General features: G+C 44.6%; 1 protein-coding gene across 4 annotated transcripts in view; it reads right to left on the bottom strand.

Annotated features, from left to right (window-relative positions):
• TFAP2B (transcription factor AP-2 beta) overlaps nt 1–12,114 on the bottom strand; it is a 33,355-nt gene extending 21,241 nt beyond the window's left edge. For 2 of the 4 annotated variants that reach the window (XM_032684186.1, XM_032684185.1), the window contains exons 1-3: nt 11,942–12,114; nt 6,391–6,849; nt 1,263–1,323 (exon numbers count right to left, since the gene is read on the bottom strand). In XM_032684186.1, coding sequence (XP_032540077.1) covers nt 1,263–1,323; nt 6,391–6,849; nt 11,942–12,022 — 601 coding nt within the window. In that variant the 5' untranslated portion in view covers nt 12,023–12,114. Of the gene's footprint in view, nt 1–1,262; nt 1,324–6,390; nt 6,850–8,105; nt 8,133–11,941 lie in introns of all 4 variants that reach the window. The other 2 variants (XM_032684188.1, XM_032684187.1) reach the window with 2 other exon arrangements.
• Nucleotides 12,115–20,399: the final 8,285 nt, after the last annotated feature.

Raw genomic sequence — 20,399 nt, 5'->3', positions numbered from 1 at the left:
TTCTGTTTCTTTAAAAACAAAAACAAAAAAAAAAAAACCAAACAACTAACCAACCAACCAAAAAACCTTTGACTTTTCAACCAACAGTCATAAATGGTGCTGCCAAAGGGTCTTCAAGTTTTCATCTGTCCTCCCTCAAATAACTAGACCTTGATCACGTGTGTGAAAGAGAGACCGTACATGAAGATTTAAATTTAAAAAAAAAACCAAGCAAACAACAGCAAAACAAACCATAAATACACGGAAGGACCTCGTGCTGCCTTCAACACGTTTTAAACAAACACCCTCCGCGTTATTTTGCTTTACATCCTACAAGATCATCGCTATTAAACCGTTTGTGAGCATTTGACAAATAACAAGGTCCTGGAGATAAGTGCTGCTGATAGTAAGCATAAGGGACAGCATTTCCAAACCTCATCTCTGGTACTTAAAATTGAATCTAGAAATAGAAACTCCTTAGATAATTAAAGATAGCTTTCCCTCCATTTGCAGTGTGTGATCTGTTTAATGTCTATCAGCATAACACAACACTAATCGCCGAGCATCTTCCAGGGACTGTCAGAGAAATGTAAAAAAATTAAGCAGCTGCAATACGCCCAAAATGAGTTATTGTAATTACATTTAATTAGTTTAATTAGTTAATTATTTTGCTTACAGCTGTACAAGAGACTGCAAACATTTGTTAATATCACATTCCCTTTAACAGTATGGGGTGATTCTGCAGCTACACTAAATCATGGGCGCATATGTAGAAAGATGTAAAAAATGGGCATGGGGAAGGGGGGAACCTTGGAGGAAGGGGGAAGGGAGGAATCTTGGAGGAAGCAGGGAAGGGGGCCGGGGCTGCCTTTCCATGGGCATCTCTTTCTCTCCACGTTTTATTCGCCTGTGAAATGCATTTAAGCCCCAAAGGGAATCAACCACCATCCTCTGTTAAAAGCCAAGGGGTTCCCACCGAAGACACTCGAGGTGAGGGGGGAAAAGAGGAGAGGAGGGCCCATGGAAACTGCATTCGAGCATGGGGTGCTCCATTAGAGAGCATTTGTGTCACTAAACCCTTTGAAGGACGGGGGAGGCGGGGATATAAACTTTTCTGTTCATATATCTTATCCCCTCACTCTATCTGCTGATCCAATCAACTATTCATCTTGCTGCCATGTATTCCTGCTTCCCGGAGAAATTAATTGCCCCAAAGTCAAAATATATCATGAAGATATTGCTACACAGTAAAAGTTTGTCTAGCTTGTTGGAATAATCCATACCTTTTTTAATGACAGACTGGTCCAATAAGTTCATACCGCTGTTATTGGCATCTTCAACTGACTGTGGATATAAAAACATCACTATTCAAATTGACTGGATATTAAAGAATCGCGTACATAAATCATGTCATTCCAAACTGGAGTTCCTGTTATTTCCATTTATATTAATTCACTAGGGGAGGGGGAATTTTTCTTTTACTATTATTATTGTTATTATTTCCCCAAATCGAGAAGGAAATGAAATTCTTACAAATTATATAGTCTTCTAATAAAACCAAAAAAGGTGTGAAGCATATGGGGAGCAATAGTGGTTTTGTTATCTTATAAAACATAGATATCACATAGACTTCTTTGCATTCCATAAAGCTTTATATTTCTCCCTTTGAAAATGTGGCAATTTGGCAACATCTGCAAGATCTATTGCATGACATAAATGAACACGATTAAGGACAACTTAAATGCTCCCTCCCCTTTCCTTCCCCTCCTCCTTTTTCTTTTTGTTTTTTTGTTTGTTTGCTTAACCCTGCTACATCTTAATAATTCAAGGGCCATTTACTTTTTATATATCATAGTTTACATTATGGACTTTTAATTAAAGCCTGAGCCTTTCGAAGCGCAGCGCAACGCCCACATTGTACAGGGGACGAGCAGAAAGAGATTTACAGCTCCCGAGGTTGCTTCCATGTCCTGAATTAGTGGGGACGGGAAGGGAGGAACGGGAATATACGTTATCAAAAGTATGAACCACCAAACTGATCGCCTAGGAAAAAAGGTCCTGATTTCAAAGCCGTGTTTTCACACTTTCCCCCTTCTTTTCAGCCCGCTGAGGAGCACACCTGTTATTACGGCATTAACTTCTTTGGCAGGGAAGAGAACAAAGACGGGCACAGAGGACACACTAAATGTTGCGTTCCATTTCTCAACACGAAAGTGGGATATATATAAAAAAAACCCCAAACAAAACAACTGAAACTACCGCTGAATCTGCGTCCGGCAGAGTAAAATCATCTCCCAAAGAGACGAGATGTCATAAGAGCAATTTATTGCAGAATTCCGACAGGTTCCATTTTGGGGTCGATTCCAGAGAAAGGAGGGACCTGTGGGTTTCTTGGCTTTATTATTTTATTTTTCTCATTGCTATTTAGGGTTTAGGGTTTTCAATGTTATTGTATGTTGGGCTGTTGTCACATTTTTCCTTGATAAGGAAAACACCTTCACAGCAAAGCAATGATTTCCGTCACTATTATTTTAACTTTATCTTTGCTACACCGAGAGGCTGAGCTTATCCGGATCTAACCCTTATCTCCATCTCTGTGCTCAGCGGAGACATTCCTGATGGAATATGATTTAGGAGAAAATTACATCTCCCCAAAACGTGACGGAACAATATTTTCTACGAGAGCTTTCCTTTCATTTTCCTTGAATACACCCTCCAACGAGCCTACACACACACGCAGAGGGTTGCCTTATGTGATGTGTTTGGGCATGGCTGTGTCTCTCTCTCATAATCAATAGGCTACATACCTAAAGGGCACAAAATAAAATTACAAAGTCTTCCCTCCTTTCCCTGAGCAGCTCCCGACGAGGGATGATGAGCAAATCCTGCAGCCTGCTGGAGTGCAGCGTGGCGCACCTCGATGGCACAGAATTGGAGGTAAACATGAAACACCACCTTCCCTTTTATTTTTTTCCGTCTTTCCTCCTGATCTCGCCCTGTCTCTGGAGTCGATGGTTGTGCACACCCTTTATGCGTGTGCATGCGCTCCGCTCGCTCCATCAGCAACGTGGGTTAGTTGTTGTAGTTAATGAGAAGACTCCTGTCTGATTTTCTATCTAATTACGCCCTCCTGCTGGGTTTTTGTACAGGATATTCGCTCAGCATGCTGGCAGTTAATAGTCACAGAGAGGATCGTAAAGATTTAATTAGGACTGCATGCGGAAACGTGGAAAAACAACTCAGACTTTTAATTACTAGACTTCTTTAGTTAAAAGTGATACCAGGGGTTACTTTATAAGAGACTTGGGTGTTTTGGTGCAACTTAACTTTCCTTGTCTCTAGCTGGCACGTAGTAGCAGCGTGAGTGAGGAGGAGGAGGAGCGGAGGTGTGTGTGCAGGGAGGGGAAAGGTGGTGAGTTTCCAGATGTACTTGGAAAATCTGGAGGGGAAGATTCCCTTCCCTCCTCCAATAATCTGATAGCATGGAGCTTCCTAAATGCTATTTATAATCACATTATTCAACAGCTATGGACATATCTGAGAGAAAACCTGAAAAATCCAGTCTTTATTTTCCTTCAAAGAGTCTGAATATTTCCTTCATTATATCTTTTACTATTATAACCCTACTTTTGTCCAGCCGGTGGGGAGGAAAAAATATTTGGGGTTACAATGGTGAATTTTTATTTTTTTTTTCAGAGTCTCTATTAGATGATGCAAATTTTTTTTCAATAAGTAGGTCTTGGCTTCTCTGTTCCCTGTCTGAAGGTTGTAAATCGCAGATTGAAAATTCCTCTCGAAAGGGGCAGCAATAGCAATACAATATGTCCTGTTTACAATAACAGAGCGCTATCATGTTACAATCACTTAATTCTAGCCCTGGACAATGGCTCACACATGGCCTGGATTTGGTGTTTATAAAATAACCACTGTTTCTTTCTGTCACGCACTCTCTTTCTCTGTCTCCTCCTCAGCCCAACCCATCCTCATGGCACATATTTGATAAGACATGCATAAACTAAAGCAAAGAGAAACATCTTTATCCAACTGTATATCTAGATATCGGTTCAACTTTCTGGACTGTTAAAAAAAATAATACTTGAAATCCTTCCTGGAAATTCTATCTAGTGATGGTGGATAATAAGTATATGTGGTCTAAGTAAAAATCCCTGTAGCTAGAATGGATTCCTCGAATCTAGAATAAATCCATACTGAATATCAGGATGGAAAACTGCCCAACTTCATCTGTCACTAGTGAGGGGACAAGAATAGAAAATGCTGAGCGGTAGAAGCGAGTTCTGGGCTGCTTTCCCTCCTGCCTGTGTTGACTTGCAGTTGGACACCTCTTCCTTCATGTGTTTCTCCCTGAGACACCCTCCTCCCCCCAACCTGCGACCAAACTTACAGAAATAAAGGGTCTGTTTAATTTCCTGCTGTCTCAGTACCCCAAAACAAGGACTCCAGCTCTGCTGGTCCACAGCTTCGCCTGCCCCATCCTACCCCGATCCCACCCCATCCCACCCCCCGGCCCGGCCATCCCCGGGTCGGGGATGGCCGCGGGTCGTCACCGCTGCACTCGGAGGCATCGAGGGGAGGCAATTGCCGCCAGTACTGTGCCCTGCCCGCAGAGGGATGTTTTATTGGAAAAGGGATGGAGAGCTGCTTCATTTGAGCTCCTCTTTCCCTGTTATTTCTGCTCTTTCTTTCCTTTTTTTTCCTTCTTTACGTCTGTCTCTCTTCCTTTCCATATCTTTCCACTCCTTTCCCTCTCTCCTTCCTCTAACTTTTCTTCTTTTTCTGCATTTTATCTTTTTCTTCTCTCCCTTTTACCTCTATCCTTTACCTTCCCTCTTTTCTGTTTTTCTCTTTTTTTTTTTTTTGTCCTCACAAAAGCACAACAATTACCGGCTTTTCTTCGGGGAAAGTGTAAATATCAAAGCACAAACAGCATTTAACGCCTATCGGCTGCAGAGAGAAAGGAGAGCGATCTCCTTCCTGCACTCACAGAGGTAAAACTCGCCTTGACTTGCAGACCAGTTTGTCTGAGCCAGGAATGCGAGACGAGACTTGCGCATCGCGCCCGTGGGGGTCAGGGGTTGCCCCCAGGTCTCAAAACCACCTTGGAAACCTGCAGGAACCAGCGACCCGACGGTCACCGAGCTCGGAGGCAGGAGCAAATCCAAACGGCAAAACCTTTCTACTTCTAAAGCATCTCGACCCAGCAAAGATCGGGGATTTTCCCGTGAAGCCCTAGAACAAGCCAAGCCACAAACCAAAGCAATACATTCCCTCCGCTTCCCTGCTGCTGATTCCTATAATGTTCAGCACATCCTTTTTCACGGCTACTTTTTTTTTTTTCTTCCCAAGCTCCTCTTTTTTCCTTTCTTCTTCCCTTTCTGTAACTTTGAAGTCCGTATTTCATCCAATGATTCTTTTCTTTATTTATTCCAAGACTAAATACGTGTCATATATACATATGTGTATATATATATATACATATATATAATATATGATATAGAAATTCTAGGGAAAAAAAAAAACAAAACAACTAAAAAGAATGGAAGAGAACCCCCAAAATCCCGATTAGTAAAGACTAATGCAGGACTTGACCCCTGGAGGCTTCAGCCTCGGACTCGGGGGTCCCCACGGGCTGTGCATGCCCAGCTCCAGCGAGGTGCAAACCAGCCCAGCACCGAAGCTGTTAAGGGCCTTTCTGTTTTTAGGAAATAACACGTGATGATGAGTTTCGCGTGGGATGGAAGAAAGCTGGGAAATACTGTGCTTTGAGCCTGGCGAAACTCCTTTGTTACCCAAAAGAGAGAATAAAACTATTTAAAATCAGTGCTACCTCACCAACTACACTTAAAAAAATAAGGAGGGAGTGGGGGGGATGGACACCGGACTTGTTTCTGATTCCCAGCTATTGCTTTTGGTTTGGGTTTTGTTTATATTTTGCCTCCCTCCCGGACGAAAAATGTAGTAATTCGACAGTTTCATAAAAATCCCTGAACGGCAGGAAATTGGTTGGAGAGGGGAGGGGGGTGGAAGCTGAGATTGCATGGGAAATAACTGGAATTTGAAAAGCCAGGCTTGAACTCTGCCAGTTTTTGAAACACGTGGAATATTTGGAGCAGCATGTCCGCCTTCCCCCTGCACTCTGCTGGCTTGCCATGTAGGGGAGGGTTTATAGAGCACAGCCTGTGCGTGACAGCAAGGAAATAAATTCTCTTATTAAAAAAAAAATATAGAAAAATAGAGGGAGAGGGAGGGGGAGTACCACAGTTATAATCCCAGAACGGAAAAAAAGAATGGCAACCCACAGCAATATCGCTGGAAATCCCTCACTGATCATTCCCAGCCCAGGCAAGGGGGTTCCAGTTGCACTGCCCAGGAGAAAGGAACGCGGTGCCTTACCTGGACCTCCTCCATCCCTGGGTGTCCGATGCCATGCAGAGAAAGGCTGTCCCCCATGCCGGAGTCAAGGCCATGGTGAGCTGAGTGCAGGAGGACATCTGGCCTCCTTACTGAGTGGTAGTCCCGCCTGGGGTCCAGTCCCGAGAGCTGGGGCAGGGCGGCCCGAGGCTGTGGCAGCAGTGACCCGGTTTCTGATCCCACCTCTTGCCTCTGCCTCTGTCCCCAGGGGTGCTGCTGGGGCTGATGCAAGGGGTTTAGGGAGTAGGGGTCATTGACATGGGAGTAAGGGTCCTGGCTTTGGTGGTAAGGAAGAGGCTGGTAGGGGGGTGGGAAATAAGGCGGCTGGAAATCCGAGGATGGGGTGTGAGAGAGCGGAGGAGCGCTGGAGTAGGGTCCCTGCGAGACGGATCCCAGCTGGGACAGCCTGGAACTGTGGCTGGGTACTCCATCATGCCGGTCCTACAGGCGGAATGACATAAAAACAACGACAAAAAAGGAAGACCTTTAAAAAAAAAAATAAAAGGAGCAAAACCCATCCCCAAAAAAATTAAAATAAAACGGCAAACAGTTGGAAACTGGGATTCAGATGTGCCCCTTTCCTCTGCCACAGATTAGAAATGTTACAGTGTTTCGTACCCACATTGTGTCTGTTCCCGGTAACCATCGAGAAGGGGGAAGGGGGCGGGGGGTGTGAGGGAGAATTGCTAAATGTCAAAATTAAAACTGTAGGACTAGTGCTCCATACGCATATATGATCTGCAATTTCAGTCCAGCAATATAATTCTCCATCCACAGCCCCCCAAATCAAACCAAAGGTAAAAAAAAATAAAAATAAAAATAAAAAAAAAATTAAGAGCCTCACACCACCCATCCATCCAAACAACCCACCCCTTCTCCTGCCTAAAGTTTCCAAACGTTTGTTTATTCCCATTACTGAAGTCCTCAAAATCACCAACCCATTTTCACGTGGAAAAGCCCAAAAAGAAAGTTGCACTTCTCGGAGGACTCCGAGGTGAGAAGTTGCGCAAAAAAAGGACGTGGGGGAAAAAAAAAAAAAAAAAGAAACCCAAAATAAAACCCACGCAGGATCTTTGCTTAAAGAGAGTCTACTCCTTAAAAAACAAATTTAAAAAAAATCAAACAAAATAAAAATGAAACATCGGCATTGAACAAATCCAGTCGCTATGATTTCTGCAGCAACTTCCAGTGTCTTTTGTTTCCTTTTCCAATATTGTATTCCGGAGTATGGGATGGGGGTTAATTGTAATGAAAAGTCTTTGGGGTGTGTGGAGGGGACGGGGGGGCGGGGGGGGGGGAATGTGTAGAGGCTTCAGAGAAAAGGTGGGAGAGGAGTTTTGTCCAACTCCCTCGCACTGAAGCTGCGAGGCTAAAGTAAACAACAAAAATATCTATTCCACAAAGTGTAGCTCAAATCCCCACAAGCACTGGCACACATGGTTAAAAAAAAAAAAAAAAAAAAAAAAAGAAAGGAAAAAAAGTTCTTTTTCCCCCTACTCTCCCCCCAGACTCCCCTTGCTCAAATCGGGAACACACAATGCAAAAAGGGAGAAGCAGCTGCAAGCCTCCTCCAATTATTGTGCTAAATTACCAAGCCAAAGGCGTTTAAAAAGAGAGAGAGAGGGAGAGAGAGAGACAACAGATCGAGAGAGAGAGAGAGAACATGCAATTCTAGTACAACATGGATCCAAACTCACCATGGCGGAATAGGTGTGGACTAACATCTGGAAATAAAAAAAGTCTTGTAATAGCTAAAAATAAAATAATGGTGATAATACTAATAACTGGAGGGAAAAATATCAAGGAGATCTGCACAGGGACGTGTTGGACACAGGAGAACAGCTTGAGATATTTCGAAGTCTATCCATCAAAAAAAAAAAAGAGGTAAAAAAAAAAAAAAAAAAAAGACCAATGCCCCCAAAACTGAGCCTGGAAACCTCTATCTACATATATGATTTACCCCTCCCTCTCAGGTTTTTTTTTTCCTCCTTTTTTTGTTGTTTTTTTTTTTTTTTCTTTTTTTCTTTTTTTTTGCCTTTGAGCTCCCAAATACAATCCTCTTCAACCCAAGGCTAGGCTCAGACTGCTCCTCTACCCCTTCCTCCCTTTCCTTCTCTACACCGCCTCATAATAATTGATATTCATGACTATTAATATTACACGACTACTTTAAAGGGAGAATGCAGGACCAAATGGAGCGTGAAGCTGGCAGCCAGCTCGAGAGCTCCCCTACTATTGTAAATGACGTTCATTCAGTGGAGAATTACTAGATGTAATCAGACGAGGGGGGCTGGCAGAGGCAGAGTTTGGGGAGAGGGAGAGGGGGGGAAAAGTTTAGCAAGGAAGAGGCAGAACTTCAATTAACTCGAGCGGAGGAAGATGCGGAAAGTAGACACTGCTGAGCTGGAGCAAGGAAGTGAGGTGAAGCAATGCTAGAGGCGAAGAAGAAAAGCATATTCCCTTTTTTTTCTTTAAATATATATTTAATTATACATTCTTAATACGAGGAATTGATTGCCTTTGGTGCTTTTGTTCTTTTAGTTTGTTGTTGGGGTTTTTTTTAAACAAATAATGAAGAAAAAGAGGCTTTTTTAATCCTTTTTTTTGTTGTTATTTTTAAAGAAATGGAAGAAGATCTGTGCAGTCACTGTAATAGATGCCTATTTACAGCGAAGATTAAGCCCTTCTGGTGCGTGTTACAGATCGTATTTATTCGCAATAGGCAAATAAATACTTGAATCTACGTTGTTTGGTTCATTTTTTTTTCCTGAATCCTATTTCTACAGCCCGATATGAAAAAAAAAAGTATAAATGTACATAGATCTCCCGATTTTCACCCAAATGCGAAATGTATGGAGTGAATTTTAAAGGATAGTAAATTTATAGTTTTGAGGCAAAGCCAGGGGCGATATAAAACCTTTTTGATGTTGCAGGAACCCGTTCAACTGGACTGTCTGCCATTTCTGTTAAAGTTCAACTTACGTTCCTTCCTAAATAGACTCACACTTCCCAGAGCAACCTCCCCCCCCGCACATACACGCACACACGCACTTTTGTTTTAAGAACAGATTCATTTTAAGTGGCTGAGACGCCTCTACTATCGTGTCGTTAATTATAAATCGGAAAGAAGAGAGGGAAATATTTTTTTAAGACAAATCTAGAGGGTTTCAGCGCTTAAAAAAAAAAAATCTACAGTTTTTTTTTTTTCCTAATGCTGCACGTTGCAAGATGCCTCGGAGCGCACCCCCAAGTTCGGGAATACCCAGCCCGCAGCCAAATCCCCCCTAACCGCTCCCCCAACTCCGCTTCTCTCCCACGGCAACCTACAAACACGAGTGTCCGTCAATTCATAGCGCTTTAAAAATCCCTCTGAAAAGGAGGGTGGAATAAAACCCCTCATCCCCGACCGCGGCAGCCGGGGAGGGGAGATGTTTTGTCGCCTGCTGCTGCGGGCAGAGACAATGGCCGGGTTGTGCCTGGGGATGGGGAGGGAAAAGCAGCGAGGGCTCCGCGGGGCTGGGGACACACGGGGACACACACACGGGGACCGACACACACTCACACACACACTCTCACACACACACACACTCTCACACACACACACACACACACACACTCACACACACACTCACACACACACTCTCACACACACACACTCTCACACACACACACACGTGCTCGTTCTGCGCTTGTTCTGCAGATGCCGGGTTTTGCCAAGGATAATTATCCTGACGGCAGCTTTTGGGAATGGAGACATTTCTCCCGTGTGGCTGCCGGATCCCCTCCCCGATTCCCTCCATCCCGTCCTTCCTCCGGCCGGGAACAGCCGGAGCTGTACCTTCCCCTCGATCTCTTTCTCCGCTTTTCCCGGGAGTTTCCCCTCTGTAAGTGCCGGAGGGGAGGGATTCGGGGACGGGGCGGCCCCGACGGCGCTTCCCTGGAGGGGCTGCGGCCGCTGCCCGGTACCCTGAGCCCTGTCCGGCCCCTGCCCGGCCCCTGTCCGGTCCCCTGTCCGTCCCTTGCCCAGTCTCCTAGCCGGTCCCTACCCAGCCCCTGGCCAGTACCCAGCCCCGCGCTCAGTGCCCTGTGTCTGCTCGGTACCCAGTCCCTGCCGGGTCCCCCATACCTGTTCGATTCCCAGCCCCTGCCCAGCCCCTACCCGGTTCCTGCCCAGCCCCTGAGCACTCCCTGGTCCTACTCAGTGCCCAGTCCCTCCCCGGCCCCTATTTGGTCTCCGGTCCCTTCTCGATCCCTGGTCCCCGCTCGATCTCCAGCCCCTACCCAATCCCTGCCCAGTCTCTGCCCAGTCCCTGCCCGGTCTCTGCCGGGTCCCTGCCGGGCCCCTGCCGGGTGCCTGGTCCCTCCTCAGCGCCCAGTCCCTCCCCGATCCCCGTCCGATCCCCAGTCCCTGCCCTGTCCCCGGCTCTTTCCCAGGTCCCGGTTCCTTCCCGGCCGCCTCCCCACGGAGCAACTCCCGCTCCGGAGCTGACGAATTACTCCCTTCTGAAAATCACCCCCCCCGCCCCTCCGAGATCGCCGAGCCAATGCCTTCCCCTCAATTAAAAAAATAAAAATAATGAGAAAAATTATGATTTTGTGGAGCGCCATTCCTCACTTACATACACGTATTTCCCCAACCCCGTTTCTGAGCAAATCTCGCACGCTGGTTTAACTTACAAGAAATACATTCCCCCAGCCCGTTTGGGAAAGATCCGGCTCAGGAAACCGTGAAAAATTAGGAAAGGTTTCGCGGTGTTTGAGCTGTGATTTTTAACCCCCCACCACCCTTGGTTTGCTTTTTGACCTCGAAAATAAGGTCTGAATAAAGCTCACAACTTTTCGTGCCCGCGGACTGTGCGGAGCTGCCTTTGACTGTATCGGTTTGGGTGCGTGTGCTCACATACGTGCTAGAATGTATGTGCCGCTTAATTACTGCGAGTATATGTATACATGCACATCTTATCTATTGCTATAGAGGCACAAAAAGTCGTAAAATACGTATCTGATTCTGAAAACAAGAAAAGGGAACAAAAAAAAAATAATCCACATTCAGGTTGAGCTTAGCTCGGAATTGCAAAATAAAAAATAAAAGAATGAAATGCATCCGATCCCTGAATACCAGATTGTGTTTTTCTTCTATTTTCTTTTTTTTTTCTCGATATTTGTCCATATTTAATCGAATTATATCTAATCAGACGTCTAAACAATCAAACTCTTGCCTTTAAGTTGCCTCATTCCAATCCCCAGATCATTTCTTTGATGTTTTAAATCGCATGAAACAGCTTTTCCATGAAAAAAAAAAAAAGTTTAAGACTCGGCATGCTGAATACAAATATGCAAATAAATAAGCATTTAAGCATTTACGCTTGGTTTCCCGTCTCTATGCTTGTGTGTGTTGGTGTATGTCTCTATTTCTGCCTAGATGTATATGTAGAGGTATATATGTATTATAAAGTCATGCCTGTATCTATATACTAGATGTATATTTAAATATACATATACTCTCTTACTTATATGCATATTATATACTCACCTCATAGATATCTTCATACTTGACATTTTCAACCAGTTTCCAGAGCATGATGGCAGGCTGTTCTCTAGGAGGTGAGTGCATTCATGTGAAGAGCAGATGTCTGGATTCTCAGTACTTCTCTGTCTGTAATGATCCATCTATAATTGGAAATGGGGGACAGACACCAAATCCGACGTTCCTCTTCCATCGCAACTTATATCTGTTGTCTGAAACAATAGGCTGCACAAGTCTACCTCAATGGGATAGTAAAAAACATTATCTGTTACATAGTTACATATAGCTACAGACATATATGTGACTAGATATAGACATATACACATATAGAGACTTATATGCAGCATATAAAATATATACATATACAGAGTTGCACATACACAGACTACACATACATGTACATATACACGCATAAATCTCTGAACGGACAACTTTTTTCCACGTATAGACATATTAATTGCCACATTTAGGTATGTAAATTATATATATTTTTGCACACGTAGACACATGGATGCTACACTTTATATATGCACATATGCACACAAGCCTGGTCAGTTTATGTAGGAGTGTGTTTAAATGCATATCTGTGTATCTAGTTATACATTTAGACATATATATGTTGATATAGATGGATTAAATATATGTATTATGTAGTGTATATATCTGCTATTTTAGTAGATGGATGGATAGATAGATGGATAGATAGATAGACAGATAGATAGGTAGAATGGAGAAATTAAATGAATATATTTTCAATCCTCCCTAGAATAAAATAAAGAATAATTTGCCTCTGCACTAAGCGATTCATCATTTGCAACGAGATATTATGCTTTTCCCCCCATGCAATATGCTTTTATTTACATGTCCAGAAATTATCTTCTCATATGCAGTTAAACACCAAAACAGCGTCTCATCAAAGCACATTCAAGCAAATCTAAAAGGAGTAAATTTAGATCAATGTTTTCCACTGGAAAGACTTCTACTTTTAGGTTTGAATTGTATATTTTATAACTTAGAAATACTTTATATGGGGGGAAAAAAGGCGGGGGGGGGGAAGGAGTTTAGTAAACCCTTCACTGCACGTATTTGAATAGCGATTAGTACTTTCAGAAAATGATTAAAACCAGAGTTGGATTTGTGCATTTCCCGGACAACCCTCGGTTTGGAAGGGGAGAGGAGGAGTTGGACCAGTTTTAACCTTTTTTTTTTTTTTTTTTTTTCCCCAGGAGAACCTTCCTTCTCATTGTCCGATTTTTTTAACACGTTGAACGGCAAAGAGCCGGCACAGGCAGCAGAACCCATCTCTGCCTTTGAAAGGAAACAATCGAGCTTTGCAGTGGGCTGCTGCACCAGGAGGGGGAAAAAAACGGGGGAAAAAAGAGACACAGAGGTAGAGAGACAGAGAGAAAGAAGGTGTTTCTAAATTCAAGGTCCTGTCTCTGGAAATTTCAAGCCCTGCCTATAAGGTTCCTACAAATCTTTGTTATTCTGCATGGGATCCTATGGGAAAGTGCACAGTGTCCTTTGTACTTTCAAAGGTCCTACAGGTAAAGACGCTTTTATATATATATGTATAATCTCGGAAACGAAGAGAACTTTGTCAGGAGACACATTTGCTGGTGCGTGGTTGGCTGGTGGGAAGGGTGGGCTTTGCTTTTTCTGTTCGCTTTGGCCTCAAATTAAGGCAGAAAGTATAAATTCATCTCTTTTCCCCTCAGCCTCTGCACCACCCCACCACCCCTCCCCATTTCACCGTGTACATCTTCTTCTAAAACCTCAACCCACAAAAGGCAAGAGGCAAATAACAGCCAGATATTACAGCAGGAGCTGGACAACGGTCTTGCTGGAAGTTCTTTAGGTAGATACGAGTTTTTTCTTAGCACAGCCAGCGCTGCACTGAGGAGAAGGAGAAAGAGAGCACATCATTGGGTGGGTTGGACTGCTCATTTCAACTGAAGCAATAGAATAAAAAATGCTGAAAAAGGAGAAAGGATGTGTGCTGTTTGCATGCGGATGTGCGGAGATACCCAGACAGACACCCTTATCCACCTATAGATCTGAATGACCCTCTTAGAAAAATGCCAAGCTCATAAAAGGACAGTTTGCCATCACTTTTGTTAAAGTCTTTGAGTCATGAAGGCTGGCACAGGGCAGAGTGAATGTGCTTCGTGACGGCTAATGCTTTACAATTTCGTGGCACCCTGAATTAAATATGCTCTGAGTGTTGGGGGAGGGGAGAGGAAAGGAGTGGAAAAAAAAAAAAAAGAAGTTAAAATAGACTTGACGTCCACTGTCTCTTTGCAAACAGATTGGTATAGACCGTAAATTCTGACTTTCAAACCCCACTATTATTACATTTCTCTTGCATTTGCAAAACACGACAAACGAACAAGAGACCATTTAGAAAATCAAACTGAACAAAGGTTCTTCGCAATTTTTTCTCGCTTGTTTTGTACCCCTCACCCCCGCAGCTGTCTCCAGTCTAATTCAGCAATTCCAAACAGCGACACTCGCACCGGTTTATACCTCAAATGTGCAACGAGCGCTGAGTCCAAGAGGCGACACACGTATTCAGAACTGACCATTATAACCTATATTTCCAAAACTAGCAAAATAAAAGGTGAAAACCAGCCGTTTTCCGGCAGGTTGGGGCGTGTTTTTGCAACCTCTTCTAAGGAATACCCCGGTTTTTTCAGCGGTGAGCTGAGCAGGGGCACTGGAACCTCAGCTTGGCAGCTGCGATGGCAAAGGAATATTTTATACTTTTTTTTTTTTAAAGGATACCATTACATCTGGCCCTGCCCATGCCGGAGGACCCCCCCCCCCCCCTCCCCAAGCCCCCCGCACCGTTCCAGCTCTGGTGATGCGGGCGATGGCCCCACGGGAGCCGGGAGTGCCGGAGCGCGATGAGCGGGACAGCGGCGCCCTCTGATGGGGACTCCCTGCCCGCAGCAGCTGCTCCCGAAATCCACTGCACCTCCGACCCTTATAGCATGGAATGGTTTGAGTAAGAAGGGACCTTAAATATCATCTGCTTCCAACCTCCCTTCCACGGGCAGAGACACCCTCCACTAGCCCAGGGTGCTCCAAACCCCGTCCAACGTGGCCTTGGACACTTCCAGGTATGGGACAGCCACAGCTTCTCTGGGAAACCTGTGCCAGAGTGTCACCACCCTCACAGGGAAGAATTTCTTCCTAATATCCGATCTAAACATACCCTCTTTCAGTGTAAAGCCATTCCCCCTTGTCCCATTGTCCCATGCCCTTGTCCAAAGTCCCTCTCCAGCTCTCTTAGAGCCCCCTTAGGCACTGGAAGGGGCTTTAGGGTCTCCTTGGAGCCTTCACTTCTCTAGGCTGAACAACCCCAATTCTCTCAGCCTGTCTCCAGAGCAGTGTCTCCATCCCTCTGAGCATCTTTGTGGACTCCTCTGGACTGATCCAAGAGATCCACATCCATAACTGGGATTTTACAATTTCTGCTGGAAATGATGTTGTTATGAGAGTTTCCCCCATAAGGATGAAATTACAATTTCTTACTTACACCGATTTTTAATTAACAGGTCACTCAGTGTTTGAATGTCTGCCTTATAATTAGAATGAAACTTTCATACCCCACTGTTAAATACATTCAATATTACTCACCGTAGGATGGTTAGAATACAGATTAGGTCAAATATCCCAATCATCCCAGTGAGATAACTGTTGATAGCTTGGGGAGGGAGAGGACCTGCAATAATGTGATGGCCACTTTGGTGAGAAGCTGAAAAAAAATCTGATTTTAGTGAACAAGTTATGCTGCCCTCATTTCATATCCTGTTTCCAAGATTATTGTTTTGGTTGTTTTCTTTTTTTTTTTTTCTTTTTTTTTTTTTTTTTTAAATTTTCCTGTCCTTAGTCAAGGCTCTGTTTCAGAAATGGACTTTCAGTCCTGATCTGCCTTTTAAATCCAGCGTGGATTTCTATAAATAAAAATCTATCTCTCTCAGTATCCAGTTCCCAGCACATCTATGTTGTTGGCTGGAATTTAAAACAAATCCGTTTATCCCAGCGCCCTCTGCTGCTCGCTGCTCTCATGTAAAGACAGATTTCCGAGGTTTAGCAAAAGCCTTCAAACTCTCTCTTCCCCCCCCCCCCGACAATTTTCTTCCACATGTTCTCACGTGTATTTCAGAATTCAGTATGTTTTATCAAAAAGCTTTGCAATTTAATTCACGGGGGGGGGGGAAATCACATAACATTGCAGGTATCTCAAAATGTAGCTTAAAATTTACTGCCTGCTTATTGATGGATTTACAAAATCATTGCTTTGGTGACCATTTTACACCTTTTTTTTTTTTTTTTTTTTTTTTCTGAATAATTCCAAGGCTCTTCTCTTAAAAATCCAACTTCCAATATTGTTTTTTGGTAAATTAAGTTTTCCTACCACCTCTGTAGATATAATAGGGGTTTTTCATAGAATCATACAATTGCAGGATCATAGAATAATTTGAATTGGAAGGGGACATTAAGGTCATCTACTTCAACCCCCTTCAACGAGACAAGGGACACTTTCAACCAGATGAGATTGCTCAAAGCCCCATCCAACCCGACCTTGAAGGTTTCCAGGAATGGGACACCTACGACCTCTCTGGGTAACCTGTGCCCAGTGTTTCACCATCCGCATTGTAAAATTCCTTCCTTATATCTAGTCTGAACCTAACCTTTTTTTTTTGGTTTATAACCATGAATCTTTGTTCTGTCATTACCAGTCCCTGCTAAAAATTCTGTCCCCATCATTTGACATTTTCCCAAAACCACCAGTGCTCATTCTTCAATGAGGAGCATCACCAAACCCAGCAGCGAGAAAGATATCAGGAAAAGCTTTTAGCAACTCAGGAAAGCTCAGCCACATGTGTTGAGCCCCTGTGGGGACAGGTCCAAACAGTTTGCCACATTTAACAACCCCAGCTCCCTCAGCTGCTCCTCATAGAACTAGTTCTCTAGGCCCTTCACCAGTTTTATTGCCTTTCTCTGGACACACTCCAGAACCTTCTTGTGGTGAGGGGCTCAAAACTGAACACACTGATTTGTCTAACCATGATAAAAAATCAGCTCAAATACCACTCAATTATCTCCAGTATTCTCCAGGTTTTGACAGCAGGAATCCCTATTTGTGAGCCCACACATTCCAGCTCATACCCAGTTTTACGCAGTCTACTTCTCCCAGAACAAGCCTCACACATCCTGTGGGCTGTTTGGAAAAGGGAGCACCTCTAAGTGTTTTCTCTGTAACTGGACTGAGGATTACTCTTGTATCCAAGTTTACTTTTGTTTGCAATTCATGTCTCTGTGTTTTATCCCTCTGTACTGCAATTTTTTCCCCAAGAAATGTGGGCACACATTGTCAACAAGGACCCAGACCCTGAGGCAATGGGATGGGATGCCTCACCAAACATCAAGCTGCAGCTTCGACATCCCCTCTCCTGAACTGTTCCACGCACTCCAAACTCTCTGGAGCAGGAATAATCAGTCTCCCAGGGTAAGAATGAAGAACGTTTCTTACATCACTACCCCTCAATCTTTATTTTGATCTGATGTAGGTACTCAGCTTAGGTTAAGTGAACTTCATAAGTGTTTGACCCCTTCCTATGAGCTTGGATGCCCCATATTGTTGGCTTGTGTTTCCTTGTCTTAGGATCAAAACCTCCTCTTTGAGCAGGGATTCTGAGTGCCAATTCCATGTCATTCCATGACCAACAGAAAAAACAGGAGTTAGGCGATACAGCATTAAATTGAAGACTTTACACATGATCTACCAAGGGATGATTTATCCTTTCTAACACAAATGGGAGTCTGGGGAGATCCATGAGCTGCTGGCAGAGCTGTAGCATGTCCCTCCTCTCCACATACACCTTTTGAAAATGAATTAATCCTTCTTAAACCTGCTTCCTCCTAGAAGCCAAACAAAACACACGGAAAACTTAATAAACCCGTTTCCTTAAAACTTTGAAACTAATTGTATAAGGTTATCTTTCAGTTTCCTCAGCTGGGATATGGAATATTACATTGGAAACATTGTTCATCTGAATAAAGCATATACTTTTTATTTTTTTATTGTTCCCACTCCAAAAGAACCCCCCTTCCCTTGTACTGAAATAGAGACACATAGTCAAGAACAGGCAAAATGCAGCCACTAAAGGGAAGTCTTAGTTTTCTAGAATATTTTAAATTACAGAAAGTTAGAAGATTCCATTTTTATTAGTTTAATTTAATTCAGCTACATTTCTGTGGGTGCAAAGAGTGTGTATGTGATTTAGCTAAAAAACAATTTTGAAATTGTATTTATATGATGGAATACACTTTTTTCATTTTAGGACATACACAAGAGAGTGAATTAGCTATTTAAATTTCATGACAGGAGACATGAAGAGAATTAAAACTAAGAGAAGAGAATTAAAACTAAGATTTGGACTATTAAATGTTTGGAGAATACATTCTTTCCTCCAGTATCACCCCCCTTTCCTTTCTTTTTAATTCCTGCACTCTCTTAACTTGCTTTCCAGCAGTAGGTGCTCAGATAATATGACTGTAGGCAGTGCTTTAGAGAGTTAAAACATTCTGAATACATGAAAGGAGATACAGCAAAGTCAGCAAATTACATCTATAGGGGAAAACACATTTCAGGCCCCTGAAATTGCTCACAATGTATCTGGAGTCACAACATTCCCTGGATTCTCAGTTCAGTTCATTCATATACAGCACTGTGCCCTTCAGGGACTTTAGTCCAGATAATATTGGGGTTTAAGTCCCTTCCCTTCCCTTCCCTTCCCTTCCCTTCCCTTCCCTTCCCTTCCCTTCCCTTCCCTTCCCTTCCCTTCCCTTCCCAAACCTTCCCAAACCTTCCCTTCCCTTCCCTTCCCAAACCTTCCCTTCCCAAACCTTCCCTTCCCTTCCCTTCCCTTCCCTTCCCTTCCCTTCCCTTCCCTTCCCTTCCCTTCCCTTCCCTTCCCTTCCCTTCCCTTCCCTTCCCTTCCCTTCCCTTCCCTTCCCTTCCCTTCCCTTCCCAAACCTTCCCTTCCCTTCCCAAACCTTCCCTTCCCAAACCTTCCCTTCCCTTCCCTTCCCAAACCTTCCCTTCCCTTCCCTTCCCAAACCTTCCCTTCCCTTCCCTTCCCAAACCTTCCCTTCCCTTCCCAAACCTTCCCTTCCCAAACCTTCCCTTCCCAAACCTTCCCTTCCCAAACCTTCCCTTCCCTTCCCTTCCCTTCCCTTCCCTTCCCTTCCCTTCCCTTCCCTTCCCTTCCCTTCCCTTCCCTTCCCTTCCCTTCCCTTCCCTTCCCTTCCCTTCCCTTCCCTTCCCTTCCCTTCCCTTCCCTTCCCTTCCCTTCCCTTCCCTTCCCTTCCCTTCCCTTCCCTTCCCTTCCCTTCCCAAACCTTCCCTTCCCTTCCCTTCCCTTCCCAAACCTTCCCTTCCCTTCCCAAACCTTCCCTTCCCTTCCCAAACCTTCCCTTCCCTTCCCTTCCCTTCCCTTCCCTTCCCTTCCCTTCCCTTCCCTTCCCTTCCCTTCCCTTCCCTTCCCTTCCCTTCCCTTCCCTTCCCTTCCCTTCCCTTCCCTTCCCTTCCCTTCCCTTCCCAAACCTTCCCTTCCCAAACCTTCCCTTCCCAAACCTTCCCTTCCCAAACCTTCCCTTCCCTTCCCTTCCCTTCCCAAACCTTCCCTTCCCTTCCCTTCCCTTCCCTTCCCTTCCCTTCCCTTCCCTTCCCTTCCCTTCCCTTCCCTTCCCTTCCCTTCCCTTCCCTTCCCTTCCCTTCCCTTCCCTTCCCTTCCCTTCCCTTCCCTTCCCTTCCCTTCCCTTCCCTTCCCTTCCCAAACCTTCCCTTCCCAAACCTTCCCTTCCCAAACCTTCCCTTCCCAAACCTTCCCTTCCCAAACCTTCCCTTCCCAAACCTTCCCTTCCCAAACCTTCCCTTCCCTTCCCTTCCCTTCCCAAACCTTCCCTTCCCTTCCCTTCCCTTCCCTTCCCTTCCCTTCCCTTCCCTTCCCTTCCCTTCCCTTCCCTTCCCTTCCCTTCCCTTCCCTTCCCTTCCCTTCCCTTCCCTTCCCTTCCCTTCCCTTCCCTTCCCTTCCCTTCCCTTCCCTTCCCTTCCCTTCCCTTCCCTTCCCTTCCCTTCCCTTCCCAAACCTTCCCAAACCTTCCCTTCCCTTCCCTTCCCAAACCTTCCCTTCCCAAACCTTCCCTTCCCTTCCCTTCCCAAACCTTCCCTTCCCAAACCTTCCCTTCCCTTCCCTTCCCTTCCCTTCCCAAACCTTCCCTTCCCAAACCTTCCCTTCCCTTCCCTTCCCTTCCCTTCCCAAACCTTCCCTTCCCAAACCTTCCCTTCCCTTCCCTTCCCTTCCCTTCCCTTCCCTTCCCTTCCCAAACCTTCCCTTCCCTTCCCAAACCTTCCCTTCCCTTCCCTTCCCTTCCCTTCCCTTCCCTTCCC

Source organism: Chiroxiphia lanceolata, chromosome 3, assembly GCF_009829145.1.
Source record: "Chiroxiphia lanceolata isolate bChiLan1 chromosome 3, bChiLan1.pri, whole genome shotgun sequence".
In the NCBI taxonomy this organism is placed as follows: Eukaryota; Metazoa; Chordata; class Aves; order Passeriformes; family Pipridae; genus Chiroxiphia; species Chiroxiphia lanceolata.
The sequence above is the reverse complement of the archived record's forward strand: the minus strand, read 5'-3'. Positions and strand labels throughout refer to the sequence as shown.